This window comes from Coffea arabica, chromosome 1e, assembly GCF_036785885.1.
Source record: "Coffea arabica cultivar ET-39 chromosome 1e, Coffea Arabica ET-39 HiFi, whole genome shotgun sequence".
NCBI lineage: Eukaryota > Viridiplantae > Streptophyta > Magnoliopsida > Gentianales > Rubiaceae > Coffea > Coffea arabica.
The window spans coordinates 4,391,905-4,408,378 of NC_092311.1; the positions used below are offsets into that span (position 1 = coordinate 4,391,905).

The 16,474-nt window shown below is 31.1% G+C and overlaps 1 protein-coding gene across 2 annotated transcripts; it reads left to right on the forward strand.

Moving 5' to 3' along the window:
• Nucleotides 1-11,107: 11,107 nt before the first annotated feature.
• LOC113698176 (non-specific lipid transfer protein GPI-anchored 14-like) lies at nt 11,108-12,604 on the forward strand. 2 transcript variants are annotated; one of them, XM_027217890.2, is made up of 3 exons: nt 11,108-11,498; nt 12,028-12,114; nt 12,260-12,604. In XM_027217890.2, exons 1-3 carry the CDS (start codon nt 11,156-11,158, stop codon nt 12,403-12,405), a joined length of 576 nt encoding a protein of 191 aa, XP_027073691.1. In that variant the 5' UTR covers nt 11,108-11,155; the 3' UTR covers nt 12,406-12,604. The 2 variants fall into 2 exon arrangements, with proteins under 2 accessions (XP_027073691.1, XP_027073696.1); XM_027217895.2 differs by having other exon boundaries at nt 12,263-12,604.
• The last annotated feature ends 3,870 nt before the right edge of the window (nt 12,605-16,474 follow it).

Sequence of the window (16,474 nt, forward strand, 5' to 3'; positions counted from 1 at the left end):
GATATTATATATGTATTATTGATAAAATAATAATAAAAATTAGAAAATTAAAAAAAAATTTAACTCTTGAGTTGAACTCGAAACTATTAAATATTAAATCAAATCGAATTCGTTTCCTTAAAAAAAATAAAGGTAGGTTAAGAGTGAGATAGTTGCCTTTGTTGTAAAAAGCAAGTACATAAACATCTATAATCTATACTATATATAAAGTTTGAGGAAGGGGCTTAGGATTAACATTTATCATCACGTTATGAACTTCTTTTTTTATCCTTATAAACACTACTTGTACTTTAACCACCTATAACTACTCATGACTAATTTTACTTTTAACTATTTAAATATATGTTTTCAACATAACTACCCCAAACATTATAACTACCAATATAAAATTATTTTATGACAAATATTTGAAAGATTAAAGTTTGTTTCAGTAATAAAAATTTCATTTACAATATATGATTATAAATATTATGTATTTTTTATTGCACGCATATTGGGTGTGCAATAAACACTATATGACTATAAATTTTATTTAGAATATATGACTATAAATATTATGTATTTTTTTATTGCACACATATTGGGACTGCATTAAACACTATAAAAGGTAGGTTTAGTTTCCTTAAAAGTTCGATATGATTTGATTCATTTCCTTAAAAAAATAAAGGTAGGATAAGAGTAAGACAGTTGCTTTTGTTGTTAAAAGCAAGTACATAAACATCTATAATCTTTACAATGATAAAGCCTGCGTAGTTATATAACTTAGTATTATCTTTGTTTGTTTTCAAATTCACCTTTATCTCTATTATCCATTAACCTTATTTCTATTATTCATAGTTATTAAACCCGGCCTGAGGAGGAACCCGATAAAAGAAGGGGGTCAACGGGTTACTGGTTCAACCAGTGGATCACTAAATATATTTAAATATTATATTTCATAATTTTTAATATAGTTGAAACTATAATAAACTATGTCATAGTAAATACTCAGTTACTCCAATTTATTTTAAAATCATTAATTCTTATAAGAATTAACAAAATCTAAATTTAATTAGCAAGCCATCAAACTTCAAATATAAAATTTTATCTAAGTGTAGTTATCTAGTTTATTTACGAATTTTAAGTGCAAAAAGTTATCAAGAATAATATTTGTCTTTAAAATGAATTGTGTAATATGCTATTTTTTAAATCCATTCATAACTTATAGAATTTGGGGAATAATAAAATTTTATCAAAAGATTCCAAACAAATTTTGTTTTGAAGAAATAAAATAAGAATAAAAGTCTAACATATAATAAGCACAAAATGATTTGCTGGTTCAGTGGCGAGCGCGCTTCACTCTTGTGGTTGAGGTTCGAGGTTTGATTCTTCATTGCAACATCTTCTAAAAATTTTTAACACAACAACCGGGTTCTTACAAAACTGTTCGATTCAACCGAGTTGACTAGTTAAACTGTTGGTCCGTTGACAAGACAACGGGTTTCTTGCACAAATGATCCAATTAACAATCCAGTCCAATTTCATGGCCGGTTCACCAGGTTGACCGATTGAACCGTCAGATCGGACCGGATTTAATAACTATGCTATTATCAACTAACAAACAAATGTTACTCAACCAAAACTAACTTGCTCCGATTCTCAAGTTCTCTCTCACCAACAGTTTTTTTACTTCCAATTGTACATACTTCTGTATGGTACACTTTTTATTACATATTACATAAAATAGTTATATTGACTTGCACTATTTTGTGATTCATTCAATTAAAAAAAATTTTTACAAGTCCTCGAACATCTGAAAATGTAAGCGTCATGGGCCTTGTCCACCTTTATCTACTCACATTAAAAGACGGTCTTGAGTTTAAGGATATCCTAATATATATACTATCTATATTATATATAAAGCTTGACTGCTTAAAAAAGAAGTTTGGGGTTAACTCCAAACATTTACCGTCACTTTATAAACTTTCTTTGAAAACTACTTTTACTTTAGTTATGTATAACTACCCATGATTATTTTTACCTATTTAAACATATGTTTTCAACATAACTATGCCTAAATATTATAACTACCAATTATTTTTTTGATTGCACACACATTGAGTGTGCATTGAGCACTGAAGAACGGATTTGGAGTTTACATTGGGTTAACACTTTATGAATTTTCTTTTTTGCCCTTATAAAAACTACTTTAACTACCTATAACTATCCATGACTATTTTTACTTTTAACTATTTAAGTGTATGCTTTCATCATAAATACCCCTAGGCATTACAACTACCAATATAAAATTATTTTATGAAAAATATTTAAAAGATTAAAGTTTGCTTCAATAATAAAAATTTTATTTAAAACATATTAACATAAATATTATGTATTTTTTGATTGCACACGCATTGGATGTGCATTTGAGCACTGGTATATATAAAGGGAGAGCATTAGATTTGGTGTAATTTTTTTGTTACTTTTTAGATTTCCAATTTTACCCCTACAATCACTTAATTATACCTTTACCATCTGATTACATATTCCCCATCTTATTAACCATTGTTACCACAACTGATTTTCAACCATAACTACCCACAAACATTGTACGCACCAAGTTTGGGAGGGGTTCAATCTATACCCCCTACAGACTAAATACAGACCTCATACATATATTAGACAATAATGGCCTTGCTTTTAAGTTTATTTGACATTTCTTATAATGTAAAGAAACATATATTTACATAGCAAAAATAGAAAAACAAATGCTTGCATTGAAGTAGAGATTATTTTCAAACATTTTACAAGTGCATAAGAATATTAATTTCTAATTTAAAATCAATTTAGCAATCTAGAACTTTTCAATTACTAATAATGATGTAAATAACAATGTCTATAAATATATATATATTTCAATTCTGTAAAATTAAAATATAAATAGTTTTTAAGGTGGAATATGTAATCTTATTGACCTAATATACAAACATCTCCATTTGGTCACATTTATTATGTGTGAGTGTAAAAAAAAAAGTTTAACCAAATAAAGTTAGTAGGTCATAATAGAAAAGAGGAAAATTTTAAAGCAACTTTAAAGAAAAATGAATGTTGAAGAAAAGAAAAAAATAATAGGAATTTCTATAAAACTCACAATAAAGATTAGGGTGTGAATATTTTCCTTTAGAAAAGATATTATTATAAAATATTTTAATTTGATGTTGAAAAGCTACTGGCACAAGTGTCTAACACATGTATAAGGTGTGGATTTAGGATGGAGGGGTGTGGATTTATCCCATCTTAATTAATATTCTATTAAAAAACTTTAAAAGATCAAAGTCTATTTTTTTATGTATGAAACTTTCATACTAAATTCTTCCATATAAAAACTGATTGTTTTTGTGTCCTTGAGTAAGAAAAGGATGCGACCCCTTCTGGCTACTACTACACTAATCCATGCTTTCCCCTTCTAGGACTTTATATTGATATAAATAAGAACTAAAAGAAAAACAAATTCAGGACAAAAATATTGATCACCATCATCTAGCTTTTTGTCACACACATGAGAGACGTCTGGTCAATTGAAGAGAGTTCCAGTTGCGGCAATTATTAACAAAAACACACTCAAAATAAATGTTCAGTTATATATGTTATATAAGTGTGGAACATAATCTCACATTAAACTCCATTACAACGTGCAACCAATTGAACTAGCAAGTTAAGGGCATTAAATCGTAGGTATGGTGCTATTTAAATGCGTTTATGCAGTTGGATGTTGTCAGTTTGTACTTCTAAGTAATGTCCCTTCGGCTCTAAGATTAGTAGATTAGGTAATTATCACTTCTCTTGTTTTGTTAAATATTGTCTTTATTGATTGATTCTGTTGTGGGCAACAAATATGATAGTATGCCTTTAATTCTTCGAGCTTTCCCAACGTCTGTGGCCAGTGAGCATTTGTTAGTATATTTGAATCATACTAAATCTGCGATATGAATGCATATGATAACAATTACTTCCTCCGTCCCACTTTGATAGTCCTGTATTCCTTTTTCATCTGTCTCAAATTGTAGTCCACTTTCCAATTGAAGAATGTAGTTGTATTTTAATTTTCCTAAAATACCCTTATTCAATGTAAGTAGTTGTTACTATAAACCTACCCCATTTAATGAGAGTTGATTCTTTTTTTACCATCAATTCAAGTTCCCATAAAGTTGTACCATATTTAATGTGAGAGTATTTTAGGAAAATAGCAATCTAAATTTACTTTTCCAATAAAGTTAACTACTTTTTCTTAAACTGTGAGAAAAAAGAAACAGGACTATCAAAGTGGGACGGAGAGAGTATTATTTTACCGTACAATTATATACTTATTTTATATAATTTTATTTTTTTTTTCAAATTTCAACATGAACTCTATACAGTATGTAGGCACAGAGACTTTCTATACAACAAAGAAATTTTCATAATAGATGAGGCAACTATAATAAAACCTTTCAACATAAAATTTTTATGACATAATACTCATTCACATAGCTTCTCTTCAATTGTGAATTATGATCATGTATAACAAAAATTTTTTTGCCCAAAACAAATAAAAAGAAAAAATGTTCAAATCAAAATCATGAGACTTTCTTTTTGTTTTTCTGGTTCAAATCATGAGACTTTCAAGCTTCTAAAAGACACAAGACATAAGAACAAATGGAATTGAATTCTCAGCCCAGAGTTAATCCTTCCAGATAACTCCGATTTTGGCTGATATTTTGCCTGAAGATGGAGAAAACTACTTTTTGAAATAAAGTAGCTCCTCTTAAAATTTATATATGCTTTTCAAACCGATATATATTTCTTCACACGTTTACCAAATTAGATGCGGGAAGAATACCTTTTGCCTATGATAAATTACTAAGTATGTTTGCAAAAAAATGAAAACCATGCGGTTTTTAACCATCTAATTAAGTTTAGAGTAGACCTCGTGAATTATACGTACTTTCATAAGGTTATAAATGCAATCACAAGCTAATACAAAATTTATACGCACATTTTTTTTCTAGATATGTTGTATTATAATCGCACACCACTTTTTGTTGATAGGGCAGAATTATTTTCCTTCAACAAAACAAAAAGAAGGGATGATCAGTTAATCATTACACGTAATTCACATAAATGGACTGTTATATACTCCCTCTATCTCAATTTAATAGTCATGTTTTCTTTTTTCATTCGTTTCAAATTATAATCTACTTTTAAATTGAAGAATATAGTAAACTTTTGATTTTTCTAAAATACCCTTATTTAATATACTTCGTTATTAGCAAATATAGCCTACCTTATTTAATACAATCAACTTTTTCACGAATATTGCTTTGTTATATATTCCCTCCGTCCCACTTTAATAGTCCCGTTTTCCTTTTTCGTCTGTCCCAAATTAAAGTCCACTTTCCAATTGAAGAATGTAGTTGTATTTTAATTTTTCTAAAATACCCTTATTCAATGTAAGTTATTGTTACTATAAACTTATCTTATTTAATGAGAATTGATTTTTTTTTACCATCAATTCAAGTTCCTATAAAGTTGTACTCTAATTAATGTGAGGGTATTTTAGGAAAATAGCTACCTAAATTGATTGTTCCAACAAATTTAACTATTTTTTCTTAAACTGTGTGAAAAAAAATAGAACTATCAAAGTGGGGCGGAGGGAGTATCTTGAATGGTGCAATTAATGTAAAGATATAGTAATTAGTGATACTCCTAATATTAATATAAGGGTATTTTAGAAATACACTAGGTTAGATTTACTTTTTCAACAAAATTAACTAATATTTCTTAAACTGTGTGAGAAAAAAAAATCAAAACTATTAAAATAGGACGAAGGGAGTATGTGAAACTTTTGAGTATCTTGTCTTAACAAATAGACTTGCAACGTTAATCTTGTCTACCACCTTGATGCTCAAGGATTGGAAATGAATGTAAGAAATCAGATGTCGTACAATAATTTAGATGATAAATATGACAAGACAAGAAATAAATGTGTTAAATACGTTAAATATGGCAATAACAGAAAAGGAGCGCTAACAAATATTAGGAGTATGTAATTACTTTTCTAACTGCTAACTACTTTGTCTTAAAAGCACTTATGATGATTGCTGATTCACCAGACTAAGCACTTCTGTATTTGGCACAGATCATTACTCAAAGAAGTCCTCTGAAAATGCCAAGACAGGGTTGTATTTAATCTGCTTCCCATAAAATCAATTTCCGCTAAGGATAGTAATCAATGGTTATCATGTTTTCTGAACTATTTTTTGGGCTTCTAATGCAACTGTCCCAAACCATGCCTGCTGCTTGCTTGCTTTCAAAAGGCAAACCTATGTAGTACGAGTTTTAGTTCCCTTGAAGAAGATTATGATCCAAAGGTTGCCACGTTTATTGAATGGTTATGGACCATTTGTCATTAGGCAAGTGCACCAGAGTTAATGGCAGCCACAAGATCACAACTACTGAAATTGAATGTTATCTCATTATCTTTGATTGGGAGTGTCAATTATTACTGGTTGATTAACTTCACCTGCAGGCTGCAATCAATTGATTTAGGCCAAATTGTTTCATCTTTGTATAAATTTAGGAAATTTTTATTTGCACCTCCCTTTTCTTATTTGCACTCCTAATATCATTTTTTATTATATAATTTTCATTTGTTAGACAATATGATATAACAAATGATGGGAGCTATCATTTTTATTGTATAGTTTTCATTTATTAAATTATATGATATAACAAATGGTAAGAGTGCAAATAACAAGATATGGAGCGCAAATGACGTTTCCTAAATTTAATATATTATTTCTTATTTATTTATAAAAAGACTATTATTCTTTAATAATTCTAGAAAAATTTTGTGAAAAAAGAAAAGAATAATTACTACGTCTAACCCAACAAAAGAGTTGGTCGATGAGTTAGCGGTTTATCAGTGAATCGACTGGTTGAACCAATAGGTCCAATGATACAATAAAAGAATAGACTTAAATTATTAAAAATACTATAAAGCAAATAAACTAGTCCACTAAACACAATAAAGGCATTATATATATATATATATATATAACACACACACACATACAATAAAGGCACATGATCCAGCAGTCGCTACTTTTTTTTTTTTTTTTTGTCGCAATGATAGATGTCCTATAACCTAATCTAGCCTAGTCTAAGGGGAAGGGGAGGGGGTTCGATGTGAGTACAGACTCCATCGATGAACGTCAATTAAGACCGCCACAAATTGTGACAAATTTGTGGGAGGCAGGGATTGAACCCCTGACCTCCAGCATCACCTTTAATGGTGATGACCACTGGACCAAATGGCATTCTACCAATGTGTTCGAGCCTCACTAGCCCAACATTGGAAATTTTTCAAAATTTATTAGGTCACAGTGAAAACTAGTCGAATTTCTAATTTTTGCTGGTTGAACCTATGATCCTTAACTTTTCAACAAGTTTCTATTTTATCCAATCGAACTAGCAACCCAACTTGGTTAAGCAGTCGGCTCATAGGATTAACCCGAAGAGGGAATTCTTTTTAACAATAATTAAACAGAATATGTAAGTCACTGTTGTTCAGTAGAAATCTTCGATTACATAGAATGGTTAAGTTCATTTATTTTACTTAACCAATGTGGTAGACTAAAGTATCTGAGATTTCTACGGCCCTGTTTGGAAGGTGAGTTTTTTGGGAGTTTGTCTAAAATTTTATTGTAACTTATTATAGAAGTTTTTTAAAAAATTTTTTGAAATATGTAGATTTTTGAATATTTTGAAGTGTATAGTTTAAAAACTTTGAGAAATTTTTTGAGATTACTGTAGTTAAAATTTTTAAAAAATTTGTAGCAGACAAACTTGGCAAAAAACTTAGGTTCCAAACACATTGTGCTCAAATAGTAGAAAATAAGAGTAAGCCAAGTATATATACAGTAACTATATAGGATTCTTTGGGCGCTCTTCTTAATACTTTTAGGCAGATTGAGCTACCGTTAGGATTAGCTGTTTTTTGGGGTATTTTTGAAAAATTTTACTGTAACAGTGTATATCAAAAATTTTTACTATAAAATTTTTTGAAATATTTGATATACTATATGGATGAGATGTTTTTTGAATTATTATTGTGTATTACTATAACATTGTATTTAAAAAATTTATTTTGGAAAAAAATGTCAGTCCAAACGGAGTTATATAGTGAAAGTTGCTTTATCTCTCACAAGGTCCATAGACAAGAAGTTTTGAATTGGGGAGGAAAATAAAGATAAGAACCAACTACTTGTACATGATTTAAATTTTAACATCACCTTCATTTTCTCCACCTACCTCTTTAAATGTATTCTTGTGGGCTGGTCCGAAAAGCCATAATCAATTCGGAGTCACACCTGTTTTGTCACTTCACTTTCCTGCACTTGTCCATTTAACAACAGTTGGTTCTTAATAACTAGAGAAAACCCTGTGGAAAATTATATGCATCCCACTAAAGAAATTTGATATTTCCTCTTCTTGGGAGAACCTTAACATCTGCGTATTCGGACCGATTATAATTTATAAAGATGAATATACACATGTTACATCATAACTAAACATCAAACTTGAAGAAACAGTAGCTTGAATTGAAATGACCAAATTGTGGATAAGCTACATCAATTTTTGCTATTACCTGCATTACAACTACTTCAATAAATTGGGGTCCCAATTGAAATGTTTTGTATTTTTGTTCAACTTACAAAGGTCGACATCTTTCACAATTGTGCAATAATGGCTTGGGAATTTTATCAAAGAATTTTTTCCTTGTCAACTTCTTTGAAAAATCAGAACCCTGAACCTTTTTTTTTCTAAAGATTAAATTCCCTTTGAACCCTTAATATTTCTATGAAGTTTTTACGTTTCAACTTAAAAAGTTTTACTTTTGATGCTTTACACCCTTTTGAGTTACTTTTCCATCTCTGTGGTGAAAATGAGCATCATTCTCTAAGAATCCCAAATAAATATCGCTTTAGAAAATACATTACTTCCGTTCACAATAGGAACAATTGGAGTAAATGAACAATTGGTTTTTTTGTTTTTCACACACTACTTTAGGGTGCATATAATATCAAGTCTAAAAGTTAAATACCAAAGTGAAATATTATGAATCCATTGGGCTGCAAAGACAACTTAGCCCTTTTAAGGAAAAAAAAAATAAAAGATGAAATCTCAAAAAGTTACATCAAGAATCTTTACTTGAGAGAATTGAAATTGGCATTTCATTCAAGGGATGCAACACTTAAAACTTTTTTATACTAGAATTTCATCATGGCAGTGTAATAGGACGGACACACAGCCATTGCTGATGGCCCTGCTGTACTTTTCGTGAAGAAAATGGCCCAGCTGTTCTTGTCTCTTTGGGTTTTTTTGTCCATTCAAACTGCTGTATAATCACTTGTGTAGATTAATATAATTACCTTTATAACTAGGTGTCACGGGTGAGGAAAAAGTTCTCATCACGGTCACGTTCTGCTTAATTGTAGACCTAAATTAACCATCAGGGTTCACGGGTTTTGCTAACTCAAAATTTTCTATACATCTCACATCTCGATCTGTAGCCTGTGCACAGACGAGCACAAGACAAAATATCAAGGAGAATTTTATGTAAAGGGATCATTAAAAACCTTCCTAATCTAGGTAAGCTCAACTGGAATTTCCGAAAGAGTTAAAAAGTGAGTAGAAAGGTATCTCACATGGCTGCTCAAATTCGGAAGGAAGATGATAATAATGTTTACAAGAACGCGTTATGTAGCTGAAGAAAAGGAGAAGTTTTATTGCAGCCTGGACCAAACGAACTACTGGATTTGCTAACTGGTTGGTCCGAACCTTGATAAAATTTCTCAAAAAAGAAGTATTACATTGATTGCGGATTCGTTTAATCAATTTTGTTCCCTTTAAAAGCTCCTTGGATATTATTGATTGTACCATATATATACTTGCAGGACATCAGACATATCACTAGCAAGAAATCAAGAACTTCAACTTAGTTGTGTTTGGCTCTCCATGAGAGTTAAAATTGTTTGACATAGAAATGTAAATGAAACGTTAAATTGCAGATATTTTTAATTGAACTGGATTTGGACCTGCATCAAAGATTTTATTGTGCCAATGGTATCAATTCCGGACAAGGGCTTTTGGGTTCATATTTTATCTATTTTTTTTTTTTGGTTGACAAGAGAACCCGCATTCACTAATCGAAAGTGCGCATTAAATAAACCCCATCCTGTGCAATAGCCTGCTAATCATACGGAGAGATAAGATGCATTAGATAAATTCTGTGCGACGGACAGATGTCCTAAGAGAGATTCGAATTCGAATTAACAGGAATGCATGACACCAACTCTACCATCTCTAACATATTTCATCTACTTTACTAGCTTGGCCGTTAATCTAGATTCCATAAATGTGCATTAAACCATATGTACCTCTGCATGGTGACTATTGAATGATTTGGACAAGTACTGGCAAACTTATCATGGACAACAGTTTCTTTACAGATTTTTCATGCTATCTGGCCATGGTCACACATTTATGTGCACTGGACGGTTCTGATCTGTTTAGTTTGGCACGATTCTTATACATATAATTTTTCTTCTGCAAATATATGATGTTACTGTATTGAATATATGTCAAATATTTAATTCATGTATACTAATTTTTCTTTAGATGAAATATATTGTGATTGTAAATAATGTAAATCATGCATCAACCACATAAAACTGGGAGAAAACACAATCGTACTGGCCGTTATCCCTCGAAGCAATCGAATTATACCATTTACTTGATGATATTGCAGCCTAATCAAACTTATACTACATGGGGTAATGTGAGATTTGTCCACCACAAACTTTGTTCGCAATTATTGTTAATTAACACCACTCATCAATAAACCAACTGTGCAAATTAATTTGTAGACTTTCTGGTGTAATAACCACAATAAACAAAAAAAATTTATAATAACAATAATAATCTGATCCACCAGCTTTGTCTGCTTGTCTTGCTGTCTTAATCCTCATTAAAGAACTATCAACTTGTCAAGAACAAAGCATAAAAGGCATGGGGCATCTTTCCATGCCACCCTCTTCTTCCACCTTCTTCTCCTATTTTCTGTCCCTGATTAATGGATCCAACATATGTCCCTCGTTCAGTCCCATGCATGTTGGTCTTACTCTTGATGTTCTTCAGCACTTTCTGTAACGCAGATTTGAATAAGGACAGAGAAAAATGTGCAAACCAGCTCGTAGGTTTAGCAGGTTGTCTTCCTTATGTTGGCGGTGATGCGAAATCTCCTACCATTGATTGTTGCAGTGGACTCAAAGGTGTCCTGCAGCATAGCAGGGAATGCTTATGCATCTTGGTTAAGGATCGAAATGATCCTAACCTTGGTCTTAAGATTAATGCTACCTTAGCACTTAGCCTTCCTGACAAATGTCATGCACCAGCTAATGTCTCAGACTGCCCAGGTATGTATTACGTAGTATTATTTTGGTTCATAATTTTCATTTTTTATTTTTTAAGTAGGGGAGGAATGAAGTTTAAGAAGTGAAAAGGGGATTTAAATCCAAGACCTCTAATTCTTAAGGTCTCAATTTTAGTTATTAGATTAAATCCTCTACAACTAATTTACACTCGTACAATCATTAAACTCCATAAAAAAGTGAACAAAGAGTGAATAAGATGTTATAATTATGATTTAAGGTAGCTCCCCAGTACATGTAGTACAGAGCATGGATTTGATCTCCAGATTATGAAACTAGTGAAAAATGAGGCAAATTTGACTATGATTGCATTTTGGATGAAACTGGACATTTTAGAAATTTGGGTTTTAATTCCTATAAATTTGGGAATTTTTTGGAAGCCCTTTTTGATAAATAAAGCATTTGATTTGAACCCTCACCCCCACAAAAAAAAAAAAAAAAAAAATTTGAAAATTTTTCCAGAGCATGAATGTTGGTTTTTTCATGTATTCATGCGGTGTTCTGTCTTTCCCAGCCCTGCTACACTTGGCACCTAATTCGCCTGATGCTAAGGTATTTGAGGATTTTGCAAAGAATGGAAACGGCTCTGCAACTGCTGAAGGTAAGAAAACATATAATAGGTACAGAAATTCTACACATGTTGGATGCCACTATCAAGATTATCTATTCTAAAAATCCCTTTTGTGTTTTTGTATATACTTACTTGTATAGTTGTTCAACCTTTTCCAATTTGTTTGTGGTTTTAGCAGGAGGAAGTTCCAGTACTGACAAGGGATCAACTGGTGCTGCTATTAAGAGTGATGGAGGAAAAGGGATCAGGCGGTTGAGAATTGAGATGGTTTTAGGGCTCTTGATCATTGTGGTTCTTAATGTGATCTTACCCAATTTTTAGTGTTTGTTGATCAATAGGATTCCATCAACATACATAGTTGCTTTCACATTTTCTTTCCCTGTTTCCCTTTGTATCCCCACCCCTTTTCTTTGTGCTGTCTTGGTCCAGTGTGAAAAGGCATATACCAATTTTTCCATGCCAATATGTAATGGAAATTTCTACAATTAAAGAGGTTTGTACGATGAAATTTTATAGGTAATCTTCATTTTGATGTACAAATTTCAATCGGTTTCTAAGACTTCCATTGCCAAAACAAGGAAATGCATTGTTAAACACTCCAAAATCTAAATACTATGTTGTGTTTGGTAGTATAATACTGAATTGTCTTAAGCTTGGAATTTGGGTCCTTTTTTTTCTGTAAAGTGGTCCAACCGATGGGCATTTGCAATTTGATAATACCAATTTGACAAGATAAACATGGGAATAGTAAATGAAGAACTTGCTGAATTTTATTATTCAATTAACTTTATATATAGTATATACACTTTCACCGTTTGATACTTGACAACTAATCTGAATTTTAAATTAAAATTCAAATTTTGCATAGTTGTTAGGCATCCAACCGTAATGATGTATATACTATTAGTGTATATAAGGTTAACTCTTTTATATTTCTTCAACTTTTAATTTTTACTCACAAAATTCAAAGAGATGCATTTCTACCATCGATTGTTACCAGCCAATTTGGGAGAGGTAGGATTTTGCAATTAGGGAAGCGAATTTGAAGATAAAAAATTTATAGATAAGTTATATTACAATATGAAGTTAATTTAAACTTTTATACAATTGCTTTTAACAAATATATTGTTAATCTGAAATGTGCATTAGAAATTAATAGAGTTTAGCCCCCCAAAAAAAAACTTTCAATGTTTTAATTCTGTCATAATATGTGCCACGAAATTTTAAAGACGAATTCTTTGCATAAATTTAACACGATTTAAATGCACTTTTTCTTGCTTTGGCATATGGCTTTCAAATGGGACAAATTTAATGTTTAGTAAATAATATAGTATCAATCAAACTTATTTTAGATGTTATAAGTTAAAATATACAATAGTAGTCAATAAATTTGTTCAAAACTAGTCTCTCATTTTTTTGTGGTGGATCCAAAAAAGTTTGGGTAATTTTAGTTTCGGTCACCTTACGAGCCAAGAAAAAACCTCCAGGACCATAGGTCTCTTATGAGAGTATTTACAAATTACTTAAGAACGCAATCTTCATATCAACAGCGATATTCAAACAGATAACCTTTTTAGAAAAAGTGATATCTCTATACCAATTGAGCCAACATATTTTGACAATATATCTCCTGTTATTTCTCATTCCTACAATATGTAAATGAGCAAATACAAATCACAAAATAATTCATATACATATAGTTTTACTGCTTAATTATACTTAAAAAAATTTAATTTTGTAATTCCATTTGATCTTAAAGAATGTTGATAAGAAATAAAGCACATTGATGCCACTACACAGATGATTGTTGCAAATAAAAACTGTCAAATGCTTTTTTTTTTTGGAAAAAAAATTACCAAAATTGCTCTAAATAGTAGGATGATATTTATGGATAAAATAAAAAGGAATAAAAAGCTACAAAAAGGTATTTTAAATATATCCGAACAGGACAATGGACTCGTAACCTTTTGAGGAAAAGTCATCAAAAGGAAAGGGGTGGCAAACTCAGAAGTTTTATGAAAATTACATGAAAATGTATAGGTTAAAATCATACATTGCAGAAGTTAGAGGGGCAATAGCCATTATTACTGTAATTTATGAAACTGGTCCCCCGCCAGGGCCGGCACCATCACGTCAGTCAAACGCTTCAGTCTTCATGCGGTTGAACTCCTTTTACGCTGTTACAAGGCACTGAGCTTTCATGGAAACAAACACACGTGAGGAGGGCTTTTATGGAAACAAACACACGAGGAAGGCAAAGGGCAGGGATGGTTGTCAAGGCAAATCTCTGAAACAATCTATGGTCCGGATTCAATCATTAATACAAATTTTGAAAATGTACGACTCATATTCCTGTACATAATTCTGATATACTCCCTCCGTCTGACTTTGATAGTTCTATTTCTTTTTTCACACAGTTTAAGAAAAAGTAGTTAACTTTGTTGAAAAAGTAAATTTAGATTGCTATTTTCCTAAAATATCCTCACATTAAATAGAGTACAACTTTATGAGAACTTGAATTGATGGTAAAAAAAGAGTCAACTCTCATTAAATGTGGTAGGTTTATAGTAACGACAACTTACATTGAATAAGGGTATTTTAGAAAAATTAAAATACAACTACATTCTTCAATTGGAAAGTGGACTACAATTTGGAACAAATGAAAAAAGAAAACAGAACTATCAAAGTGGGACGGAGGGAGTAATTGACATTTACAATCCTACGTGAACAGTAATTAATTATAATATGACTATTACGAAACTTTACAAATGATTTGTGATGAATTATAACATGTTCGAAAAGCGTTACTGTAAATGATTGTATCGACAATTTGTTAAGCCCCTCCCTAGGGATGGCAATGGGGGCGGGTGCCCGCGGGTGCCTGCCCCGCGGGAGGCGGGGGTATACTCCCCCGCCCCATCCCCCGCCCCGCCACCCGTAAAAAAAAAAAAATTATATATATATATATATATAAATGACTATATATTATATGTAAGTTAATTAATTATAAACTTATGATAATGATATTATTAGTTAGATGTATTATATAATGTATATTAGTTTATGTAATATAATTGATATTATCAATTATATGAATAATTATACATGTCTACTAATAGAATTTATTAATTAGTTATACTAAATTTACTAATATATTTATACTAAATTTCTAATTACACTTAATAGAATAACACTTTTTTCTCAAAAAAAAGCACAAACACAATGATGAATTAGTGATTGCATTTGTACTAAAAGTGAAAATTTGACTATTTTAGTTATATTTATTTCATCATATTGGATTGTATTCAAATAACTTCTGTTTGATTGTTTTTATGAGTTTCAATTATAAAATTACAATGAATAATAATTTGGTGATGTGTTGATATTTTAATACTTGATTATTTATTAAAATTTAATTATAATAAAATTATATAATAAAATTTTATTAACCCCGCGGGTGCCCCGCGAGGGAAGCGGGGCAAGGCGGGGCGGGGCGGGGGACGGGGGGAACTAATCTCCCCCGTCCCCCGCCCCAACCCCGCCCCGTTGCCATCCCTACCCCTCCCCACCCCCCGTTTGAGGATCCGGGACACCTGTGGCTATAGGTGCAACCTGACTGTATTGTGAATAGCTCTAGATTGTGTAGTTGCAGTCACTCGATCTGTTTTGTAAGTTTCCAAATCTTAAAATTTTGAAATCGGAGAATTCAACCCTAATTGACTTAGCACTTGTACGATAAATATAAATTAAAAAATGACTTACATTCTGATTTAGGAGTTGTATATCTATCGTTGTTGTACAAATGTATCATATTTTTAAAATCGCTTTTGGTAAATAAACTCTTTGAAATCAACAATTTTATTGGGCGGATAGGAATGTTTGACGCAAAACGTAGCTGCAAGTATACCCAAACCTTTTATTCCCAAAAGTCAATTTGATTGATCGCAAAAATCCAATGGTACAATATAGTAGCTTGACTGGATTATATATTTTTGACTATGTGTCGCCCCTTTTTTTTTGAAAAATAAAATAAATCTAATATTTAAGTGTTAGAAAAATGAATTTCTTGATTTGAAAAATGAGTTCATTATTTTAGAGAATAAATAAAAGAAAAAGGGCCGGGCCTAAAATGGGACTTAAGAAGTGCGACGATTTTGATCCAAAATAATAGTCTAAAAATGATTTTTAGGAAAAATAGGAGTCGCCACTTGATATTGAGTTAAAGTGTACCAAATCACCCAAAAATATGTTTTTTAATAATAAAAAATAAACAAAACCCATTTTAGACGACTCCGAGTCTTCAAAAAACAAGAGAAAAGAGTTCGGGAGTCACAGTTGAAGAAACAGAAGACAAAGATTTGATCTAACGCGCCCTTTCAACCTAACCAAG